The sequence below is a fragment of the Esox lucius genome, chromosome 7, assembly GCF_011004845.1.
Source record: "Esox lucius isolate fEsoLuc1 chromosome 7, fEsoLuc1.pri, whole genome shotgun sequence".
Lineage (NCBI taxonomy): Eukaryota > Metazoa > Chordata > Actinopteri > Esociformes > Esocidae > Esox > Esox lucius.
The window spans coordinates 37,145,462-37,164,760 of NC_047575.1; the positions used below are offsets into that span (position 1 = coordinate 37,145,462).

A 19,299-nucleotide genomic window follows, 5' to 3' on the forward strand; every position below is an offset into this window, starting at 1 on the left:
TCTCTCTCTCTCTCTCTCTCTCCATCTCCCACCCCATATCTCTCTCTCTCTCTCTCTCCATCTCCCACCCCATATCTCTCTCTTTCTCTCCATCTCCCACCCCATATCTCTCTCTCTTTCTCTCCATCTCCCACCCCATATCTCTCTCTCTTTCTCTCCATCTCCCACCCCATATCTCTCTCTTTCTATAGATGACTTATTTAGTGCTTAACTGAATCAAACCTCTGTTTTGGAAGGTGCGTTCATGAGCAACTGGGAAAGCTCCAACCTCTGAGTGGGAAAATACACAAATAAGTCAATTATTTGTTTATTTATGTCGTACTCATTAGCGCAGATGATTGTGATGTTAAAAGATACTTCACGGTTTACTTTTGGGTAACAGGCTAGCTAGCCTTAACGTAACTTAACTGTCAATAGATGTAGTTTCAAGGATTAAAACATGATCATTTAAATTTGTATGTGGAAAAACTGTATCATTTATAATAAGTTATTATTCAAAGTATGACATTAAAAATGTGAATAATGTGTGTTTTAATGTTTTTTTCTAATCAGAAACTCAAGTTGTATATTTGTAAACTCCAAATACCCTTATTTCACTCAATGGCCTTGGTACCCTCATCATTTTTGTGACACCCAAGGCCAAATGGCCTTGCCCCTAAAATGACAGAATTCCAAGCCATTGCTGATGTTTTTTCTTTGTAACCCATGCCAAATTCCAAGGCGTTATTATTTAATAGACAATTATTTCTTTGTCGCACCAACTCTGATCGACAAAAGAAAAAACACATTTGTCTATTAACGCAGCGTGTGTAATTCTAAGTCCACTTTTGTCATTTCCATCCATGTTTCATAATTATTTAATGCGCACTAAAATGCATGGAAAGAAATATGTTGTACCACTGCATATTAACGTTTGGAAATAAAATACATTTTCCTTGTACATAATTTTGAACTGAATTTATTACCTGAGCGTTAAAACACATTTTGCCACGTGATGAAGGCTATTTCAAATAACTAGGCTATAATATTCGTTAGCAGCAGAATGTGATCACAGTGTGCAGGGAAATGTAATTGTCATTGCTTTGCAGTTGCGTTTTGTGAAGAGCAATAATGAACACTGATTTACTGGTAGTTCCAAGCCAAACGCATCTGCACCGCCCTGGGCACATTTTGGTTTTAAGCCAAATGAAAGAGGTGAGCCCAGCAAAAGAGGCGAACTGCCGGATTTGCACCACAAAGGTGGTGCTCAAAAGCGCAAACACCACAAATCTGACGAACCATATCTGGATCCATCACATGTACTTTTCAGTGGGGAACCGTCCAGGCCCTCTGCGCCTTCAGAGAGGGCCTAAGTATAGATACAAATCTGTATATAGTTTTATATATTATAATTAGAAATTTTGTTTTCATTGATTTAATCTTTTTTGGTCTTAATTGTAATGATCGTGCTATTGAATTTCTTCAGTTGGTGTTAAAAAAAAGAAGGGTTAATATCTAAGAGAAAAAAATATCCAATCAGAATTTTTGGTAGGAATGATCTTGCTGTGGTCATTGGCTAGGCCCTCAGGCTTTGAATAGAAGGCACGAGCCAACTTAATTGACATTGACTTCAATTCGAGCTGCATTTTGGAATGACAGTAGAGTCAACCAATCACAAATTGTCTTGCAATAGGTGGGACAACTGTATGATGCCTCAAGGCCCACTAGGGAGCCTATGTATACATCACTATTTCAGAGCCTTACCTTATTTTCTCACGCTTGAGCCTAGCTAGCTGGCTAGCTTTTTGCAGTGAGCAGAGGCATGGCTAAGATCACAATACATTCAGGGCTTAGGGCTTTTTTTTATTGTTGCATGCTAGTCGATTATAGCACAACTTTTTTCTCTCTGACAGCATATGATGTTGAAATAATGTGAGTAGTTGTGTGGTAGAATTTTTTTTCCCACTATTTGAGTGACTGTTTTGGCAAATTTTTGAAACGACACAACCATATTTTCTTCTAACGTGGTTCCTGCTATCGATATTTGCAACCGTACATTTGCTGCTTCTATGAGCCACAGCCGAGGCGTGGCATAGGACCATTTGAGTCTGTCATGAAAGAATTGCTCCACCTACATAGGTTTGCAAAAGAAAGGTTTCAAGTCATGCTCTGTATACACAGGCATCCGAGTTCACTATCTATATGGATGATGTCAGATCTTTTTACGCTACTGAGTGCCTAGCCCCAAAAGTCACGGTTCGCCACTGGTACTTTTAGGCCTACAATATTATTTGGCATACAAGTTACAATATAAAAAATGAAATTGTTAATCGGCAATTATTTGTTCAACAATTAATCATCAACTAAAATGTCATAATCATGACAGTCCTAGTCTATGATTTTCACAGTTGACTTTCACCCATATCAAAACATTGGAATTATATACGGACAATGCATACATAGTAGACATAACCCTCACCTTAACCCTAACCCTCAACCTAATCTCAAGTAGACTCGGAGGACTCTCTGGAATACACCGGTGTCCACTGGTTTTTAAGCACACATGCTGAAGAACCATCTGAACGTGGGCAAACACTGGTGCGAAACAATGATGAAAAGAGCAGGGCCGCAATTACAGATAAAACCAAGAACACAGACAACTTGTGAACTGGAGTAGAGCTTTCAAGGTCTGGCAAGAGAACAGTACAGGACAGAAGAACTTAGAAAACATCAAAAGTCTCTGAAAAACGGACTTAAAATGAAATAAGCAAAATCCTCCTTTTATACAAGCAGCCTAATCCTGAACGTTTAACACTAATTGGTATTTTCACATCACATCACAGAACAGCACAACACATCACAACACATCACAACACATCACAACATAACCCAACAAATCATAGCATAATTCAAAAACACAACCCAGAGCACAAACAACCATACAAAACAAAACCTTGCAATACCACACACTGTAACAGAAAACAACACAGCACAAAAAACAACACAAAAAAACAACAACAAAGCACAAAACAATGACAAAACAACAATACAACACAAAACAACAACATAGCACAAAAAATAACACAGCACTAAACAATGACACAAAACAACAACAAAAACAAACAACATAGCACAAAACAACAACACAGAACAAAACTACAACTCAAGACAGCACAAAGCAACAACACAGCACCGTCATGTTCCTCCATCACCATCTCCATTCATCTTCCTCCTTCAACACCTTTTCTTCATCTTCCTCTAGAATATTATCTCTCCATTTTATCTTCATACCCCCCTCCTCTATCTCCCTCTTCCATTTCCATCTCATCTCTCTATCTCCATCCATCCCTCATTTTCCCTTCACAGACTAACTATTTGAGTCATAAAGGTCAAACCACTGACATTATTGTCCCTTCACAGACTAACTTCCTCGGTCATAAAGGTCAAATCACTGAAATGATTGTCCATCCACAGACAACTACCTGGGTCATAAAGGTCCAGACCTCTTAGCAGAAGATGGACACAAACAGAAAGTCTACATTTCACTTCATATACTCCATTATTCTTCAGTTGTTGCTCTGAAGGAATTGGTCAGTTTGCAGTCTAATGCTCCATGACACAGCAGGAGAAAAGGCTGTCCTTCAGCCCTTGAGCAAGGCAGTTAAGCCTAGTTGATTGAAGGTTCTTGTCAAAACCGTAGAGTGGAACATTCAAAAAGCGCACTTCCAGTTCACAAACACGCATAATACACTCTGTATAGTTTCTTGTGTGAAATTGGACAAATATTAACACTGAATTAGTACATTCACATTGTCCAGAGTGAATACATTTCAAATGTTTCGTCCAGGTCCCTGGTGAGAATCAAACCCAGAACCCTGGCATACCAAGGTGCATGCACCGCCAAGGGACCTAATATAACTATAATTATACATGACTGATAACATGTCTCCTCACCCCCGATCGATCTCTGTGTCTCCCCCTCTTTCTCTTCTCTCTTTTCTTTCTCTCTTTCTTTTTCCCTTCTCCCTCTCTCTCTTCCAGTCCCCCCCCCCCTCTCTCTGTTTCAGTATTGAGGATTAGGTTTGAGTCAGGTCTAAAGCCCTGATAATCTACCACTGATCATTAACACTCCTTTCCTGCTATCACTCTATTGCTCCTTCCGTTTTCCCCCTCTTCTCCTTTTAAACATACATATTCATGAGCACACATACACAGCTCTAACCCCTCTCTCAGGTTCACATGCAGGTTAAGGCAGCGGTGGTTTATGCCCTGAGCTCTTTTTACCCGGATAGCTTCCTCTAAACCACGGGAGGGGTAGAGGCAGAGTATGCGCTTTGGTGCATAGGATAACTTTCACTCATAGTTTCCAGCTCAATTTATACCCAAGTATTACTGTTAATTGCCTGGATGGACTAATAGCTGATCAACGGTTGATCGGTTATTTGAGAAATAATGGAATCGACGTCTAAGATATCGCACTCATATATTTAGGACACAACTCCAGTCATGAAATTAAATAACAATACGAATGATACACACGCGCGCTGTACACACATTTGAATGTTATTGTTATTCTGTCTGAATCTGATTAACGTCTGTTTTCATTTTAAAACATACATGTAGGCTAAAACACATTGTTGCAAAAATATATATGTAATAATAATAAAACACAAGAATTTTAAAACAGTAATGATATTGTCTCAGAAAAGCCTTAAACCGCCTGCTATAATAACATGTAATAGTCTAATAGCGAACAAACAAAATGTTAGTTATCACAACAAAAGGTAGCAAGGGTAGTCTTTTTGTAGCGTGTCACCACGCTTTTCTTTCCACCTGCCCGGAAAGCATGTGGTCTCTGTCGATACCAAATAACAACCAGTAAGTCTCATTCTCAAAATAATAAATAATGCATTTTTTTTTTACTAACTAGGACACTCAAAACAAACACTTTTTGTCAAAAGGCTCCTACCGTTTATTCTTTAGGAGATTCCGTCCTGGGCAGGTGTTGTCGCTGTGGTATGGATGGTAGCCTGGCGGAGCCGTCTCGCCTACTCCGAGCAGAGATGGAGGGGAATGCGATGCCAAGTAGAGAACAGAAGAAAAGAGAGGAGAGTCCGACCGACGCTGCGGACAGAAAGAGCGAGAGAGCCGAAGTACGCGAAACACCACGGTTCTGAAAGTATAGTTGCGTCCTCTGCTGGGAGTCTATGTGGCTACACAAGCTTACACATAAGCCAAACCTAATACTTCCAGGACTGGTTTATTGGAGGTAGAATCTGGACTGCAAATGTTCTCGAAGGGTAGCAGCTAAGCTCACAAGTCAAATATGTTTATTTAACGTTGGCATTATTCCTAACTTCTCAACAGGTGTAGTGAATAAAACATAAACTTCTCAGGGGTGACTTATCAGGATCAGGGCCCAGGTAAACTTGACACAATTCCTAATGAATATTTTAAAAATATATATATAATTTATTTATTAGTGTATATCCGCTCGAGGCCGCAATAATCATCTGCTTGACGCGCATTCCAGACGAACGTAACGACCCACTATCCTGCTCTTATTTTGTGACATTCACGCAGGTAGGCTACTAATTTACGATTTTCGACTCGAAACACCCTTCTTAGAGACTCAAAAGCCATGGTTTGTTTCAATGTAGGGCCTACCCTGCAGTACCAATGCTACACTATGATGACAGGATCACTGCGTTGGCATGTTGATTTTCCTTAGGACTGTGTGGCTACACCACCCATAAAAAAATATTTCCCCACCAATAAAATAATTTAAGGACCCTACTGAAATCTAACGTAATGGAAATATTTATCTTGCATTATGTTGAATGTCTTTTTTTTAAAGGCGAGTCTACAAAACGCACACGTATTAAGATTGGGCCTATTAGGATGTTATGAATGCTGTATTCTATTCATGGCAATACCTTCGTGTACATTTGATGTTACAGATGCTTTTATGCAAAGAGATCCTAGCTACATATTAAGATGCTAGTTGGAACAACCACACAGTAGTAGTAAGTACACCTTACGCAATGAAGCAGTTTTGTGCAAAATCTTTTATGTACATATTGCATTATATTTTCGTAAATGATACAGATTTGATTACTTTGGTTTCAAAATTAATGATTTAGGATTTACAATGAAGTTCCATATTTATGCTGAGAATAGAGAACATTTTCATGCTTGGATGGGACTTTGAAGATGAGCTAAGCTAAATTGTTGGGAAAAAAGGCTATTCTACACTGCAAAAAGTAATCAGTAAAGCTAACTAAAATATTTTGTTACAAATCATTAGTGTAACCCAACTCAATGTATTTCAGTTATAATACTTAAAATAATAAAGACATCGCCATCCTAACAACACATCTTTTTAAGTTATAATACTCAACTTTTCTGTGTTATGAACAATAGTATTTGTTGATAACACATTAGTATAGGTCTTGACCATATAAATGATTTGCCCCCATTAGTCACTTGTTTTGTGTCATTTGTTAACAGTAAACATTTTATTTGTTGACATTCTGTTCCCTAAATCCACGATTGCAGCTTAATACTATTTAAAAAATAATAATTAAAATCATCCTTCAGAAATGCATTTAAAGTATTGTGAAAAAATATCATAAAGACAAAAATGAATAACCAACAAGATTCTAACATCCGAGTCTCATGGCACAAAGGGGGGTGATACAATGGGGGTAGACTGCATACACACCGATGAGCCAAAACATTTTGACCACCTGCCTAATATGCTGTTGGTCCTCGACGTTCCGCCAAAACAGCGCCGACCTGTTGAAGTATGGACTCTACAATACCCCTGAAGGTGTGCTGTGGTATCTGGCACCAAGACATTAGCAGCAGATCCTTCAAGTCCTATAAGTCACAACCCATAGATGCTCAATCGGAACGGAGATCTGGAGAATTTGGAGGCCAGGGCAACACCTTGAACCAGAGCATCACACTCCCTCCACCGGCTTGTCGTCTTCCCACAGTGCATCCTGGTGCCATCACTTCCCCTGGTAATCGGTGCATTAATACATGGCCGTCCACATGAGGTCAAAGAAAACGGGACTCATCGGCTCAGGCAACCTTTTTCCACTGCTCCCCGGTTCAGTTACGACACCCGCTTGTCCATTGTAGGCACTTATGACAGTGGACAGGGGTCATCCCAGGCACTCTGATCCATCTGCATCTACGAGCCCCACACGCAGCAGGGTGTGATGCCCTGTGTGTTGTGACACTTTCCTCCCGTAACCATCATTAACATTGTCGGTGACTTGTGCCACAGTGGACCCTGTGTCAGTTTGGACCAGACAGGATAGCCTTGGTTGCCCTCGTGCATTGATGAGCCTTGGGAGCCCAACACCCTGTGGATGGTTTGTGGTTTGTCCCTCCTCGGACCACTGTCGGTAGGTACTCACCACTGCTGACCGGGAACACCCCACAAGTCTTGCCGTTTCAGAGATGCTCTGACCCCGTTGTCTGGCCATAATTTGGCCTTTGTCAAAGTCACTCAGGTCTTTACTCCTGTCCATTTCTCCTGCATCCTGCATCCTTACTATGAGAACTGATTGTTCGCTTTGCATCTAATCTACCCAGACCTTGACATGTGCCCTCGTTAGGAGATAATCAACATTATTTGCTTCACCTTGTAAGTGGTCATAATGTTTTGGCTCATTAGTGTAAGTACTCTTAATAATTATAAAGTAAAACACAGATAAATCAAGTGTATTTTACTCAAATATCAACATGTCTGACTATTACTTAACGAGAATAAGTAAAAAACAAAATATCAAGTAAGAATAGGTCATTTATTAAATGTTAGATAAATCTATAAATTAAATATTAAATAATAACTTATAAATTAAAAACAAATTTCATATTAGCAGAATACAAATACATAGTTACATTTACACAATAACCTAATATTTTTGAACTTCATTCAAAAACATTAAATTATGTGAAATATTACTGACATATTTGTCAGGGCCACTTTTATGATACGAGTTCTACTGACCTTGGAAGTTTGTTTAGTCATTATTCAAATCTTTTAATGGGTTAGGCATTTACGTTTTACAGTGTACCGTGCACAGGGATACTGCAGATTCGTGACACCAAAGCCGAATTCCTAGATAGAGGGGCTCAGTGAATTTGGTGTGGAATGTATGCAGGTGGGTCAATGTGTCAGAAGAGACTGTGTAGAAGGACAGGGTGCCGGCCGGCCAGTCCAGATACACTCCTACTCTGTTGGTGCTGGAAGGGGGAATAGGAATGGTGGTGGGAGTCTTATCATGCCTGGTAGTAAAGTAGTTTTTATAACAGCTGAGAGCCCAGGACTTGTCATTGTATCCCAGGCCACTCTCATCACCCCGTCCGTGTCTGTCAAGTCCATGGTAGGTCAATCCTATATGAGCCTCGAGGCCAATCCACTCCATCTCCCAGTAACAGCGCCCAGTCAGATTCTCTCTGCTCAGCACTTGTTTCCAGAAAAGAAACCTCTCTGGGTGATAAGGATAAGACTGTTCATCTTCTAACCGTGTGACTTTCCTATTTTCCTCAGACAGAGTCATATCATTATGGGCTGTGTTGGGATCCAGGGTCAACTCACAGGCATCTGATGGGACACAAAAATACATTTTCAGCTTTTTCATAACGTTTTCCCTCAAATCCGGCTAGGTACTGTAAAACAAGAACTGGATGACCTAACTTTCCATGGACATGGAGTATAATTCAGCAAAGAGTTTCGTTTCGTTTTTTTTTTTTTTTGCTCAAACATGAGACAAATTTATTCAGACTAAGTTGTTTAAACGTGATACAAAGTCATGTAAATTAGATATATAGAATCTCAGCAAATATAGAAAAAAATAATGAAATACTGCGTACTCATTGTTCACAGCAACCAAGACTTACATTTCTTAAGTGCAGATTTTAAATAACATTCTTCATTATGGTCCACACTGTAAAGAAATAAAACAGTATATTTTAGGGTTTGACGATTAGAATAATGAATAAAATATGTATTTCAGTATCATACAATTATTTAAATAATTATTTCAAAAAGGTACATTTGTTCACTTCGGTTTAATGAATGGCATCAATTATATACTGTGGGTACCAGAGTTTCTTCAGTCTGCAGTGTGGATCCGCTCGTAAAGCAGAGAGTAGTTTCACTCCGCGGTCCCCTGGGTGATTGTAGCTCAAGTCGAGCTCTCTCAGATGGGAGGGATTTGACCTCAGAGATGAACACAGCGAAGCACAGCCTTCCTCTGTGATCACACAGAATGACAACCTGTAAAAGAAGTCTCACTCTTAGAGGGACGATTGGTGCCCCAGCATCACCTGTATTATCCAGATGTGAATTACCATTATGAATCCAGGGTTGGCACAAATAACACATGTATTAACCTCAGTTTCTGTAGTTTACAGTTTGGACTCTCCAGTCCAGCAGAGAGCATGTTCACTCCTGAATCCTTCAGGTTGTTGTCGGCCAAGTCAAGCACTCTCAGCTGTGAAGAGCTCGAGCTGAGAATGGAGGCTAGTGGTTCACAGCATCGCTCTGTCAGGTTGCACCCATTCAACCTGGACAATGGGAATAGAGAATAATAGGTTCACAGTATACACATTTTGAAGTTCCTGTCAGTTCTTTAGTCTACTGGCTGTATTGCTTTCCATGTCCTCAACAAACAGTCATACAAATGATTTTATCATTACACTGGGATCCAATTATTATTAAGTATTATGAATGTCCTTAATTGTTTTTATCATTTCCATCAGTCTTTATATATTCCTAATCACCACACCAAGAGGGAGATCAAGGAAACTATTTTTCTTACAGAATAATGATTTTTCTGTACCAAACATTGGTGTTTCACTTACTCAAACATTCTTAAGTTAGAAATTAATATGCCTTGTAGACTCAATGGAGAGAGGAGTGTTCAAATTGGTTCATACCCAAAGGTTAAAATTGTACATACACAAAACCCTAACATTACTCTGACCCAAACCTTAATCTTTTTTCTTAAACATAACGTTAACCCTAATGGTTTTCAAATGAAACTTGAATTGATGGATTTCAGATGTTGGAACATAAGCTCCGTCCTCTCTTCTGAGTCAACCAATTCATTGTCCAATTCATGATCCAAGAAACAGGCTGCATGTGATGCAGGCATATACAGCTCCGGAATAAATTAAGAGACCACTGCAACTTTGTCTTTACTTTCCAAAAAAGTTGAAAAGGAAAGTTTTGAGTGAGGAACAGAAGAGTTGAATTTGCAGTGACTCTTAATTTGAACCCTTCTGTTCCTCATTCAAAACCTTCCTTTTCAACTTTTTTGGAAAGGAAAGAAAAAGGTGCAGTGATCTCTTAATGTTTTCCAGAGCTGTATTTATATACAGTTGCTATGTTTTATTTTGCTACCTTACAGAAAACAATGCGTACTTACAGAGCAGTACTGGAAGCTTTGATCACTGGCAGCAGCCTCAAAAGACCTTCTTCTGTTTTGGAGTATTTCCTCAGGTCAAACACCTCCAGCTCCTCTTCTGATGTCAACAACAAAAAGACCAGAGCTGACCACTGTGCAGGGGACAGTTCTGTTTCAGAAAGGTTTCCTGAACTCAGGTAGCTTTGGATCTCCTCAACTAGAGAATGGTCATTCAGCTCATTCAGACAGTGGAACAGATTAATACACCTCTCTGGAGAGAGATTCTCCCTGATCTTCTCCTTAATGTAGCTGACTGTTTCCTCCATTGTCTCAGAGTTGCTTTCTGGCTTTCCCAATAGGTCTAGTAAGAGAGTGTCATTGGTTTCCAGTGAGAGACCCAGAAGGAAGCGGAGGAAGAGGTCCAGGTGTCCATTCTCACTCTGTAAGGTCTTGTCCACAGCACTCTTATGGAGGACGGTTAATGGGGTTTCTTCGGATATTGGGAGTTTTCTGGCGGTGGCTTTTGGTTTGGCCATTAGATTTTCATTGTCATTCCTAAATGTGACATATACATACATAGCAGCCAGAAACTCCTGGATGCTCAGATGAACAAAGCAGTACACCTTCTCCTGGTACAGCCCACACTCCTCTCTGAAGATCTGTGTGCAAACTCCTGAGTACACCGAGGCTTCTTTGACATCAATGTCACACTCCCTCAAGTCTCCCTCATAGAATATTAGATTGCCGTTCACCAGTTGTTGAAAGGCTAGTTTTCCCAGTTTTAGAATCATACCGGCATACGTTTTTACCTCTGAATCAGTCTCCACTGTCTCTTGTCCCCTTGAATATTTCTGTGTTTTGCGCAGTAAGTTGCACTTCAGAAAGTATTTATACATTTGAGTTAGAGTCTTGGGCATCTCCCCCTTTTCTGCTGTACCCAACAGACTCTCTAGAACTGTGGCTGAAATCCAACAGAAGACTGGAATGTGGCACATGATGTAGAGGCTCCTTGACATCTTTATGTGTGTGATGATTTTGCAGGCAAGGATCTCATCACTGATTCTTTTTCTGAAATACTCCTCCTTCTGTGGGTCATTAAACCCCCGCACCTCTGTCACCTGGTCAACACACTCGGGAGGGATCTGATTGGCTGCTGCAGGTCTGGAGGTTATCCAGAGGAGAGCAGAGGGAAGCAGGTTCCCCTTGATGAGGTTTGTGAGCAGCACATCCACTGAGGTTGACTTTGTGACATCACAACAGCTCTCGTTGTTCTTGAAGTCTAGAGGAAGTCTGCACTCGTCAAGACCATCAAAAGCAAACAAAACATTGTACATGTCAAAGCTGGAAATTCCTGATTCTTTAGTTTCCATGAAAAAATGATGAAGAAGTTCAATTAAGCTGTAATTCTTTCTTCTCATCAGATTCAGCTCCCGAAACGGTAGAGGAAAGATTAATTGAATTTTGTGATTAGCTCTTCCTTCAGCCCAGTCCAGGATAAACTTCTGCACAGAGATTGTTTTTCCAATGCCAGCAACTCCCATAGTCAGTACAGTTCTGATGTGTTTGTCTTGGCCAGGTAAGGGTTCAAAGATATCATTGCATTTGATTGCTATTTCTTGGGTTGCTGGTCTCTTGGCCACTGTCTCAATCTGTCTCACCTCATGTTCATTGTTGACCTCTCCAAATCCACCATCTGTGATGTAAAGCTCTGTGTAGATCTTGTTGAGAAGGGTTGGGTTACCTTGGTTTGCTATGCCCTCAAAGACTTGTTCACACTTCTTCTTTAGATTGTATTTCAGTTTATCTTCACACACAGCAAGCTCGCCTAGAAGATCTGACAATTCAAAAACACTGACTTGTTACCGCAGAAAAGGTCAAGGTTCAAGTAGGAATTTGTGACACTCTATTCCCTTCCCAGTTAAGAACACAATGAGAGAAAAAGAAAATAGAACATTAAAAAGGATATTTCAGGATGTTGGCAGTCTGATGAAGCATTTCATAAGAATTAGCTAAATAGTGCAATTCAACTAAGGGTAGCATAATGCCTGGTACTGTATCTAACGCAATGACTGGACATCAATGACATCGGCTAGCAAGCATGCTAGCAGTCATTATTGCGCTTTGGCTATTAAGCAATGGCTTTGTGAAAACACGTAGGACTTCATACTTTGTATGCAGGTACATACAAATGGTGTCCACATGTTATTTAATCACTGAGGAAGTGAAAAAAGTCTTACTGCTAAAATCCTGAAGAATCTCTTTGAGGACAGATAATAAGCTCTTACAGTTCTCTAGTGTGTCCGCTAGAGCCTTCTGGTTCATGCTCCTTAAAACGTACAATGTTATCCTTAGAGCCCCCTCTCTGACACTGCTTTCCTGCTCCTCAGCTTCAGCTTCCACCTTGTTATCATCTTCTCTCTGACTCTTAAAGCCTTCTGGGAGATCTGGACACAGAAACGTCTTGAACTTCTTCAGCTCCCGTCTTACTGTAGAGATGACTTTATCTTCAACCAACTGAAATGGATCAAAGGATGTGAAAAACCCTCACACAACACTTGCAAAATAGTCAAGTAGAGAAAATAGAATATAAAAGTGTACCTCAAATATGGAATGTAGGTCTGTGTGGCTCCCCTGAATAAGCGTCCCACTGGAAATCTCTGATTCTGATCGCTCCTGTTGGTCTCTGTGGACAAAAAAGGACATGTCACTATTTTGTATACGTCTTATAAATCTATATAACGGGGGATGTGTTGCATGAACGTGCCTTCGCCAATTGTATCATACGCACAATAATCCTTTATTTAGGCTACAGAGAAAGACAATTAAAGAGAGAAATACAGTTGCTTCTGACAATAGACCTATTAAAGCTGTTGTCATAGGTGATTTGTCTAAAATACTTAGAAATTGTTTATGTGAGCTGTTTCATTACTCAGTGGAGCCAGGTTTCGCCTTGGTGGCGCTGTTGAAAACATTAACCAGTGCTCTTAAAACTCAACTACGTTAACAGAATGGCAACAAGACAATAATTAACATGCCAATCCACAGTCCTCTCCATGTATGGTCCATGTTCCTTTTGGTTATTGGATTCTTTTGTACAATGGAAAAACGGAATAACAAAAAAACGTTCATTCTTTGATACTTGATTTCAGTAATTTGATTTCCAATTCAAAACGAATATTGGCAAAACAAGAAATGGATCTTTCTTTGTTTATGAATTTGAAAATAAAAATGATTTGATTTTAATTTCATCTTTAGAAATTGGACATGGATTATCAGTAAAAAACTAAAACTACAAAGTGTCACTATCTTTCTGTTTCAGACATTCATAACAAGAGGTGCACGCGTACTTATGGAATATTCATCGGGTCCTCATAGAATATCTATAGGGCTTAGTATTGTTTGCAGCACTTAGACATATTATAGATTGTGTGTGACATGAAGATAGCAATGTTGATGTCAGCTAATTTTCAGGATTTATCTTGAAGTAAGAATCCCTACATTGAAACCCTAACAACTGAGCTAAGTTACCTTGCACTAGATTTACAGGAACAGGAATCAATGGAAATCAAAGAAAGAACCGTTTTGTCCTTTGTACATAATCCAATTACCAAAAGGTACACAAACAATGCAGAAATTGTATAATAAAAAAAGAGTTCCTTCCTTGAAATGTAATTTTCTTACATTATTATATTGATATCCAATTAAGAACTAATATTGACGAAAGAGAAAATGTCACTTGTGCAACCCTGTTTACAAAAATGTTGGGACACTGTGAAAATGGAAATAAAACAGATTGCAATGATGTGCAAATCATTTAAACCCTATATTTAATAGAAAATAGTACAAAGACAACATATTAAATGTTGAAACTGGGAAATTTTATTTTTTCTATAAAGGCCCAATTTCAATTTGATGCCAGCAACACGTTTAAAAAAAGCAACAAAAGATGGAAAAGTTGTGTAATGCTTAATAAAAACCTAGTGGAACATCTAACCACTAATTAGGTTAATTGGCAACAGTTCAATAACATGATTGGTTATAAAAAGAGCATCCCAGAGAGGATGAGTCTTTCAGAAGTAAAGGTGGAGGGGTTCACCACTCAGTGCCGGCAAATAGTGCAACCACTTAAGAATACAATTTCTCAACGTAAAATTGCAAAGAGTTTGCGGCTCTCTCATCATCTACGCTATACAATATCATTAAACGATTCAGATAATCTGGAGAAATCTATGTATGCAGGGCTGAAAACCAATATTGAATGGCTGTGAACTTCAGGCCCTCAGGCGGCACTGCATTAAAAACAGGCACAATTCAATAGTGGAAATCACTGCATGGGCTCAGGAACACTTCTGAAAAACATTGTGAACACAGTTTGTCGCTGCATCCATAAATGCAAGTTAAAACTCTACCATGCAAAGATGAAACCAGATATAAACAAGATCCATAAATGCTGCTGTATTCTCTGGGCCCGAGCTCATTTAAGATTAACTGAGGTGAAGTGGAAAACTGTCCTGTGGGCTGACAAATCATTTTGGGAATCATTTATGTAGCATCCTCTGGGTTAAAAAGGAAAGGGACCATCCAGCTCCTTTTCAGTGCACCGTTCAAAAGCCAACATCTGTGATGTTACGGGGGTGCACATGGCATGGGTGACTTGCACATTTGTGCCATTAATGCTGAACAATATATACAGATTTTGGACCCACAAATGTTGCCAACATATTTTTTAGGGAAGGCATTGCTTATTTCAGCAATACAATGCCAAACCACATTCTGCACCTATTACAACAGCATGGCTCTGTAGTAAAAGAGTCACCCACTGAAAAAATGTGTCCCATTATGAAATGAAAAATTCAACAAAGGGGACCCTGAACTGTTGAGCAGCTGAAATCCTATATCAAGCAAAAATGGGAAGACATTTCACTTTCAAAACTACAGCAATGGGTCTCCACAGTTTCCATACACTAACATAGTATTGTTAAAAGAAGAGATAAGGCAACACAGAGGTAAAGATGCCCCTCTCCCAAATGTTTTGAAACGTGTTGCTGGAAATCAAATTCAAAATGGGCATGTATTTTTCCAAAAACAATAAAATGTCTCAGTTTCAACATTTGATAGGTTGTCTTTAAACTATTTTAAATAGGGATAAATGAGTTTTACATCATTGCATTCTGTTTTTATTAGCATTTTATGCAGCGTCACAACTTTTCTGGAAACGGGGTTGTACATGGAATAACAGAAAGAAAACAGCCTAGTCTGGCAGCACAAGACAAGATAAAACTGTGTGTGTCACAGGAAGATACAAATAACGTTATTTCTTTAACCATTCATGACACAGCTAACTGAGAGACAGAGACTTTACCACTGCACCATTCAGGTTGTTTTTCTTTTTTCTTTACAGTTAGTTCTTATCCAAGAGCAACAGAAGATTCCATTTTTTTATTTTTAAATGAAAAATGTGCACTTTTCTGTTCAGTACATTTGCTTTGAATCGGTAATCAAATGAAAAAGAAATAATTGTTTTTTCCATTATACAAAATCCCCAAAAGACCAAAAGGTACACAAACCATTCTTGAAAAACAAACCTGTGTTCTGTTGAGACAGCTCCTCTCTGGAACTCTATTGGATGTCCCATAGACTGCTGACTCTTCATTGACAGACAGCTGGGTACAGAGGAGTCTGGTCTCTCCTGATGAACCCTGTTGAAACCAGAACTACATTCATTTATATAATTCAGCTAATGCTTTTATCCAGACTGAGTGCATTCATTTTCATATACAGTAGGTCCCCTGTGGTAATTGAACCTACAACCCTGACATTACAAGTGATATTGCCTACAAATTAACCTACATCAGACCCTTTGCCCAGAAGTAGGCCATTATTTTACTAAATATACAATACAGGAAGAAGAGTGTTAAAGGAATCCATAAAAGTCAAACCTGTGATCAGAAGACACGTCTTGGAATTCATCCAATCTGGAACTCTGGAACTCTATTGGATGCCCCATAGACTGGTGACTCTTCATTGACAGACAGCTGGGTACAGAGGAGTCTGGTCTCTCCTGCTGGATTGGTCTTCAATATAACAAGTACATATCTTTATACAAGCTGGTTTTGCTCATTTTCTTTTACCCTAGTACAAACATAACGTCAAGCTAACTGGCTAAACGTATTCCCATCCTTATTTAGCATCACTGAGCTATAAGATGCACCAGATACCACAATCTGTTTCACTCACCTTTCTGTTGCATTGGCAAGGTCAGGTTCTCCAGAGAGACCTACACCCTTTTCTCTGTTACCCGAAAGACTCATTTTAGAGGCAGTGGTGCCTTCCTCTCTCCCACCTGGAATGTAAGAAGTAAGAAGATAATTAGTTCAGCCCGGAAAGAAAACATTTAAGGCTTTATTGTTTTTATATAAACCTATATTGTATAGTTTTAAGCAATGCCTGTGCTTGAAGTAAATTCTGCATGGACACCTAGACACGTGTGACATTTTGCCATTGGTATAACAGTGTTCTGATAGGGTGTGTTAAGATGTGTAGCATGACAATTCACATAAGCCTTCATAACCCTAGGGAAATAAATACAAAAGGAAACAAAAAATGATTTGACAAAATCTGTTTTCTCTGGACAAAATAATGCACCATTCTGTAGTATTACTGGTCCAGTTCAAATTAGTCCAGTAAATTACCTTTGATATGTATAGTTACTGTAGTTACTGAAAGCCATTAGTTAACTACCCATATTGTATAATGTTGTAGCTACCAAAAACATACTGTAAGGAGACACAGAAAAACTGGTTTGCAGTGGAGCCATGTCCCAACATATAAATATGGTTGCAGGCCTTATCTGATGTTCTGATGACTCCAGTGTATGCAGGTGCTACTTCGTATGCTACTTCGGGTGACTAAATCCGTCCCTTTTTACCACGACATTTTGTAGCCTCCAAACGGATACAAGAGATTATCATTTCTAAATGATACGTTTACTGATATAAACGGAATATCTTCAACCAAACTAGTTAATGTAATAATAGAAAATAATTTGTGGTGCCCTTCAATGTTACAAACGTATGGTGACATACAGATATTTCCGCATCAAATCAGGCACTATATTTCACAATTTGCCTATATTAGTTACATATTTTACCCAGTCTATATGCAATAACGATGAGCGTATCGGTCATCAGTATATAGTTTCAACATGAAAAGTTATTATTTCAAAACATACCTCGAACGAAGATGTGTCTCGATTGTATAGAGAGGATATGAAGTTTCACTTTCCAAACGGCGGGTTTCCATGGACGTCCTAAAACAAGCCTCAAGATGTTGGTGGAACGGACGGAACCCAGACGCTGCTTGTTTAAAAGTACACTTGCGTCCTCTGCTGGTGTATAGTCATTCAGCTGAGCTTACATATAGGCCAAACCTGCTTTCAGTACTGCATTCTTGAAGCCAGATTCTGGACTGAGACACTTTAGAAGCGTTAGCATTAATTAGTTTAATTTCGACTCCTTTGGTCCTCCATCCCCAGAAACAGATAACAATAATACGTTTAGAACCGAAACCACAAACCACAAACTCAATGTTGTAAATCCTAGAACTTCAATATTGTTTGGTTCATATTATCAAATGCTAGAGCAAGGTAAATATATGCTAGATGACACAAGTCAACGGTTAAACCTGTTACCTTTATTGTGGGTATTGTATGTAAGTTCATTGGGGGGGGGGGTCTCTGTTCCATACTTCCCTTTGTGATTTCTCTACAAAGGTATTAGTTTAACTGTTTATTATATAGATGTATATTTTAGGGCAGTTTATGCTTCATTGGGAAAGAGAGTTTTGTTCAAAGAAATTCTCCAGAGTTACATGTGCAGTGGAGGCAGCAGGTTATGCCGTAGGGACCTGACTAGGCCAGTGTTCATCAGCTGTAACAATGGGTTTAATTAACCCCTAGAACGTTTTATTTTGTTCATGTTTGGCCACCTGGATATTTGAACTAAATTCCAACCACATTCATTATTAACCATCTTCAGTGCTGGCATGAACATATCCACCTGCCACCTGTTATAGCATTACACCTACAGTATTTTGTCGTTTGTTATTGTCTAGATGTGATGGGGGAAAAAATCATTTTGGTGGCACTGGCCATTTTACAGACACAATAACTAGGTTTTGAAGCATGGATTACAATTTTACATAATCGTTTTGGCTCATTATTTGAAACCATCTTAAGATTCTCTAAACTGTAAGTACAGTCGTCACAACTGTTTCATGGGACATCACAACTCTATGGCATGTCTGCAAAATGTAGTAACTCACCCAAAACATGTAATTCATGCTTCAAAACCTAGTTATATTGTCAGTAAATCAAAATAAATAAAAAATTATCATTGTGTGAACCGAACTGGTCAAAATGTTTCAATGTTTTTTTACCAAGACAGTCAACCCTGGAAATGTTTGTTATATATACATTTCAGTTTTGTTCTACTTTTTTTTCCAGTGTATCACACTGAGTTTTTTCAATCCCAGTTTCAAGAGTGGGAAAAGTTTACTGGGAAAAGTTATGTTTAGATAAGAAAATCTGTTTATTCGTACACAGGAAGTCACGTTCATTCTAAGTGTGACAGGAATTAGCCAATGGGCTTACAGTACTGGGATATGTATTCTGTTTGGGATGTCTATAAAGCTGAGGTACGACTGGCAGTTCTTTGAGATTGAAAGAGATAAGATTGAGTTCATAAGACATTGTGTATGAAGACAAAGTCTGTAACTGTCATGGGCTGGAGTGTGGAAGGACACAGGTGCAGACTTGAGATCACAAGGATAATCCATGTTTAATGAAACAAAAAAGGACTCCAACAAAACAAAAAGCAGCAACCAGTGACGT

The 19,299-nt window shown here is 39.0% G+C and overlaps 2 protein-coding genes across 5 annotated transcripts in view; both read right to left on the reverse strand.

Annotated features, from left to right (window-relative positions):
- The window catches only part of mtus2a (microtubule associated tumor suppressor candidate 2a), a 95,599-nt gene extending 90,383 nt beyond the window's left edge, over positions 1–5,216 (reverse strand). For all 3 annotated transcript variants that reach the window (XM_020048435.3, XM_020048434.3, XM_013134548.4), the window contains exon 1: positions 4,949–5,216. The gene's annotated coding sequence lies outside the window, so the exon portion shown is untranslated. The remainder of the gene's footprint in view (positions 1–4,948) is intronic.
- Positions 5,217–7,528: 2,312 nt separating this feature from the next.
- LOC105011146 (NLR family CARD domain-containing protein 3-like) lies at positions 7,529–17,736 on the reverse strand. Of its 2 annotated transcripts, none has more exons than XM_020048436.3 (11): positions 17,641–17,736; positions 16,647–16,752; positions 16,410–16,483; positions 15,995–16,037; positions 13,008–13,092; positions 12,695–12,923; positions 10,431–12,243; positions 9,394–9,567; positions 9,104–9,277; positions 8,899–8,945; positions 7,529–8,602 (listed from the first exon to the last, which is right to left on the reverse strand). In XM_020048436.3, the coding sequence occupies exons 2-11, from the start codon at positions 16,718–16,720 to the stop codon at positions 8,055–8,057; spliced, it is 3,261 nt and encodes a 1,086-aa protein (XP_019903995.2). In that variant the 5' UTR covers positions 16,721–16,752; positions 17,641–17,736; the 3' UTR covers positions 7,529–8,054. The 2 variants fall into 2 exon arrangements, with proteins under 2 accessions (XP_019903995.2, XP_010869276.2); XM_010870974.4 differs by having other exon boundaries at positions 7,838–8,602; positions 15,995–16,108; positions 16,349–16,483.
- Between the last annotated feature and the right edge of the window lie 1,563 nt (positions 17,737–19,299).

What these genes read in the sequence shown, in the direction of transcription:
- LOC105011146 (XM_010870974.4), bottom strand. Translation starts at nt 16,720, where the DNA reads ATGAGTCTTTCGGGTAACAGAGAAAAGGGTGTAGGTCTCTCTGGAGAA. An exon ending in CTTGCCAATGCAACAGAAAG is followed by an intron (nt 16,484 to 16,646) that starts GTGAGTGAAACA and finishes GTTATATTGAAG; the next exon opens with ACCAATCCAGCAGGAGAGAC. An exon ending in AAAGCTTCCAGTACTGCTCT is followed by an intron (nt 9,568 to 10,430) that starts GTAAGTACGCAT and finishes CCCATTGTCCAG; the next exon opens with GTTGAATGGGTGCAACCTGA.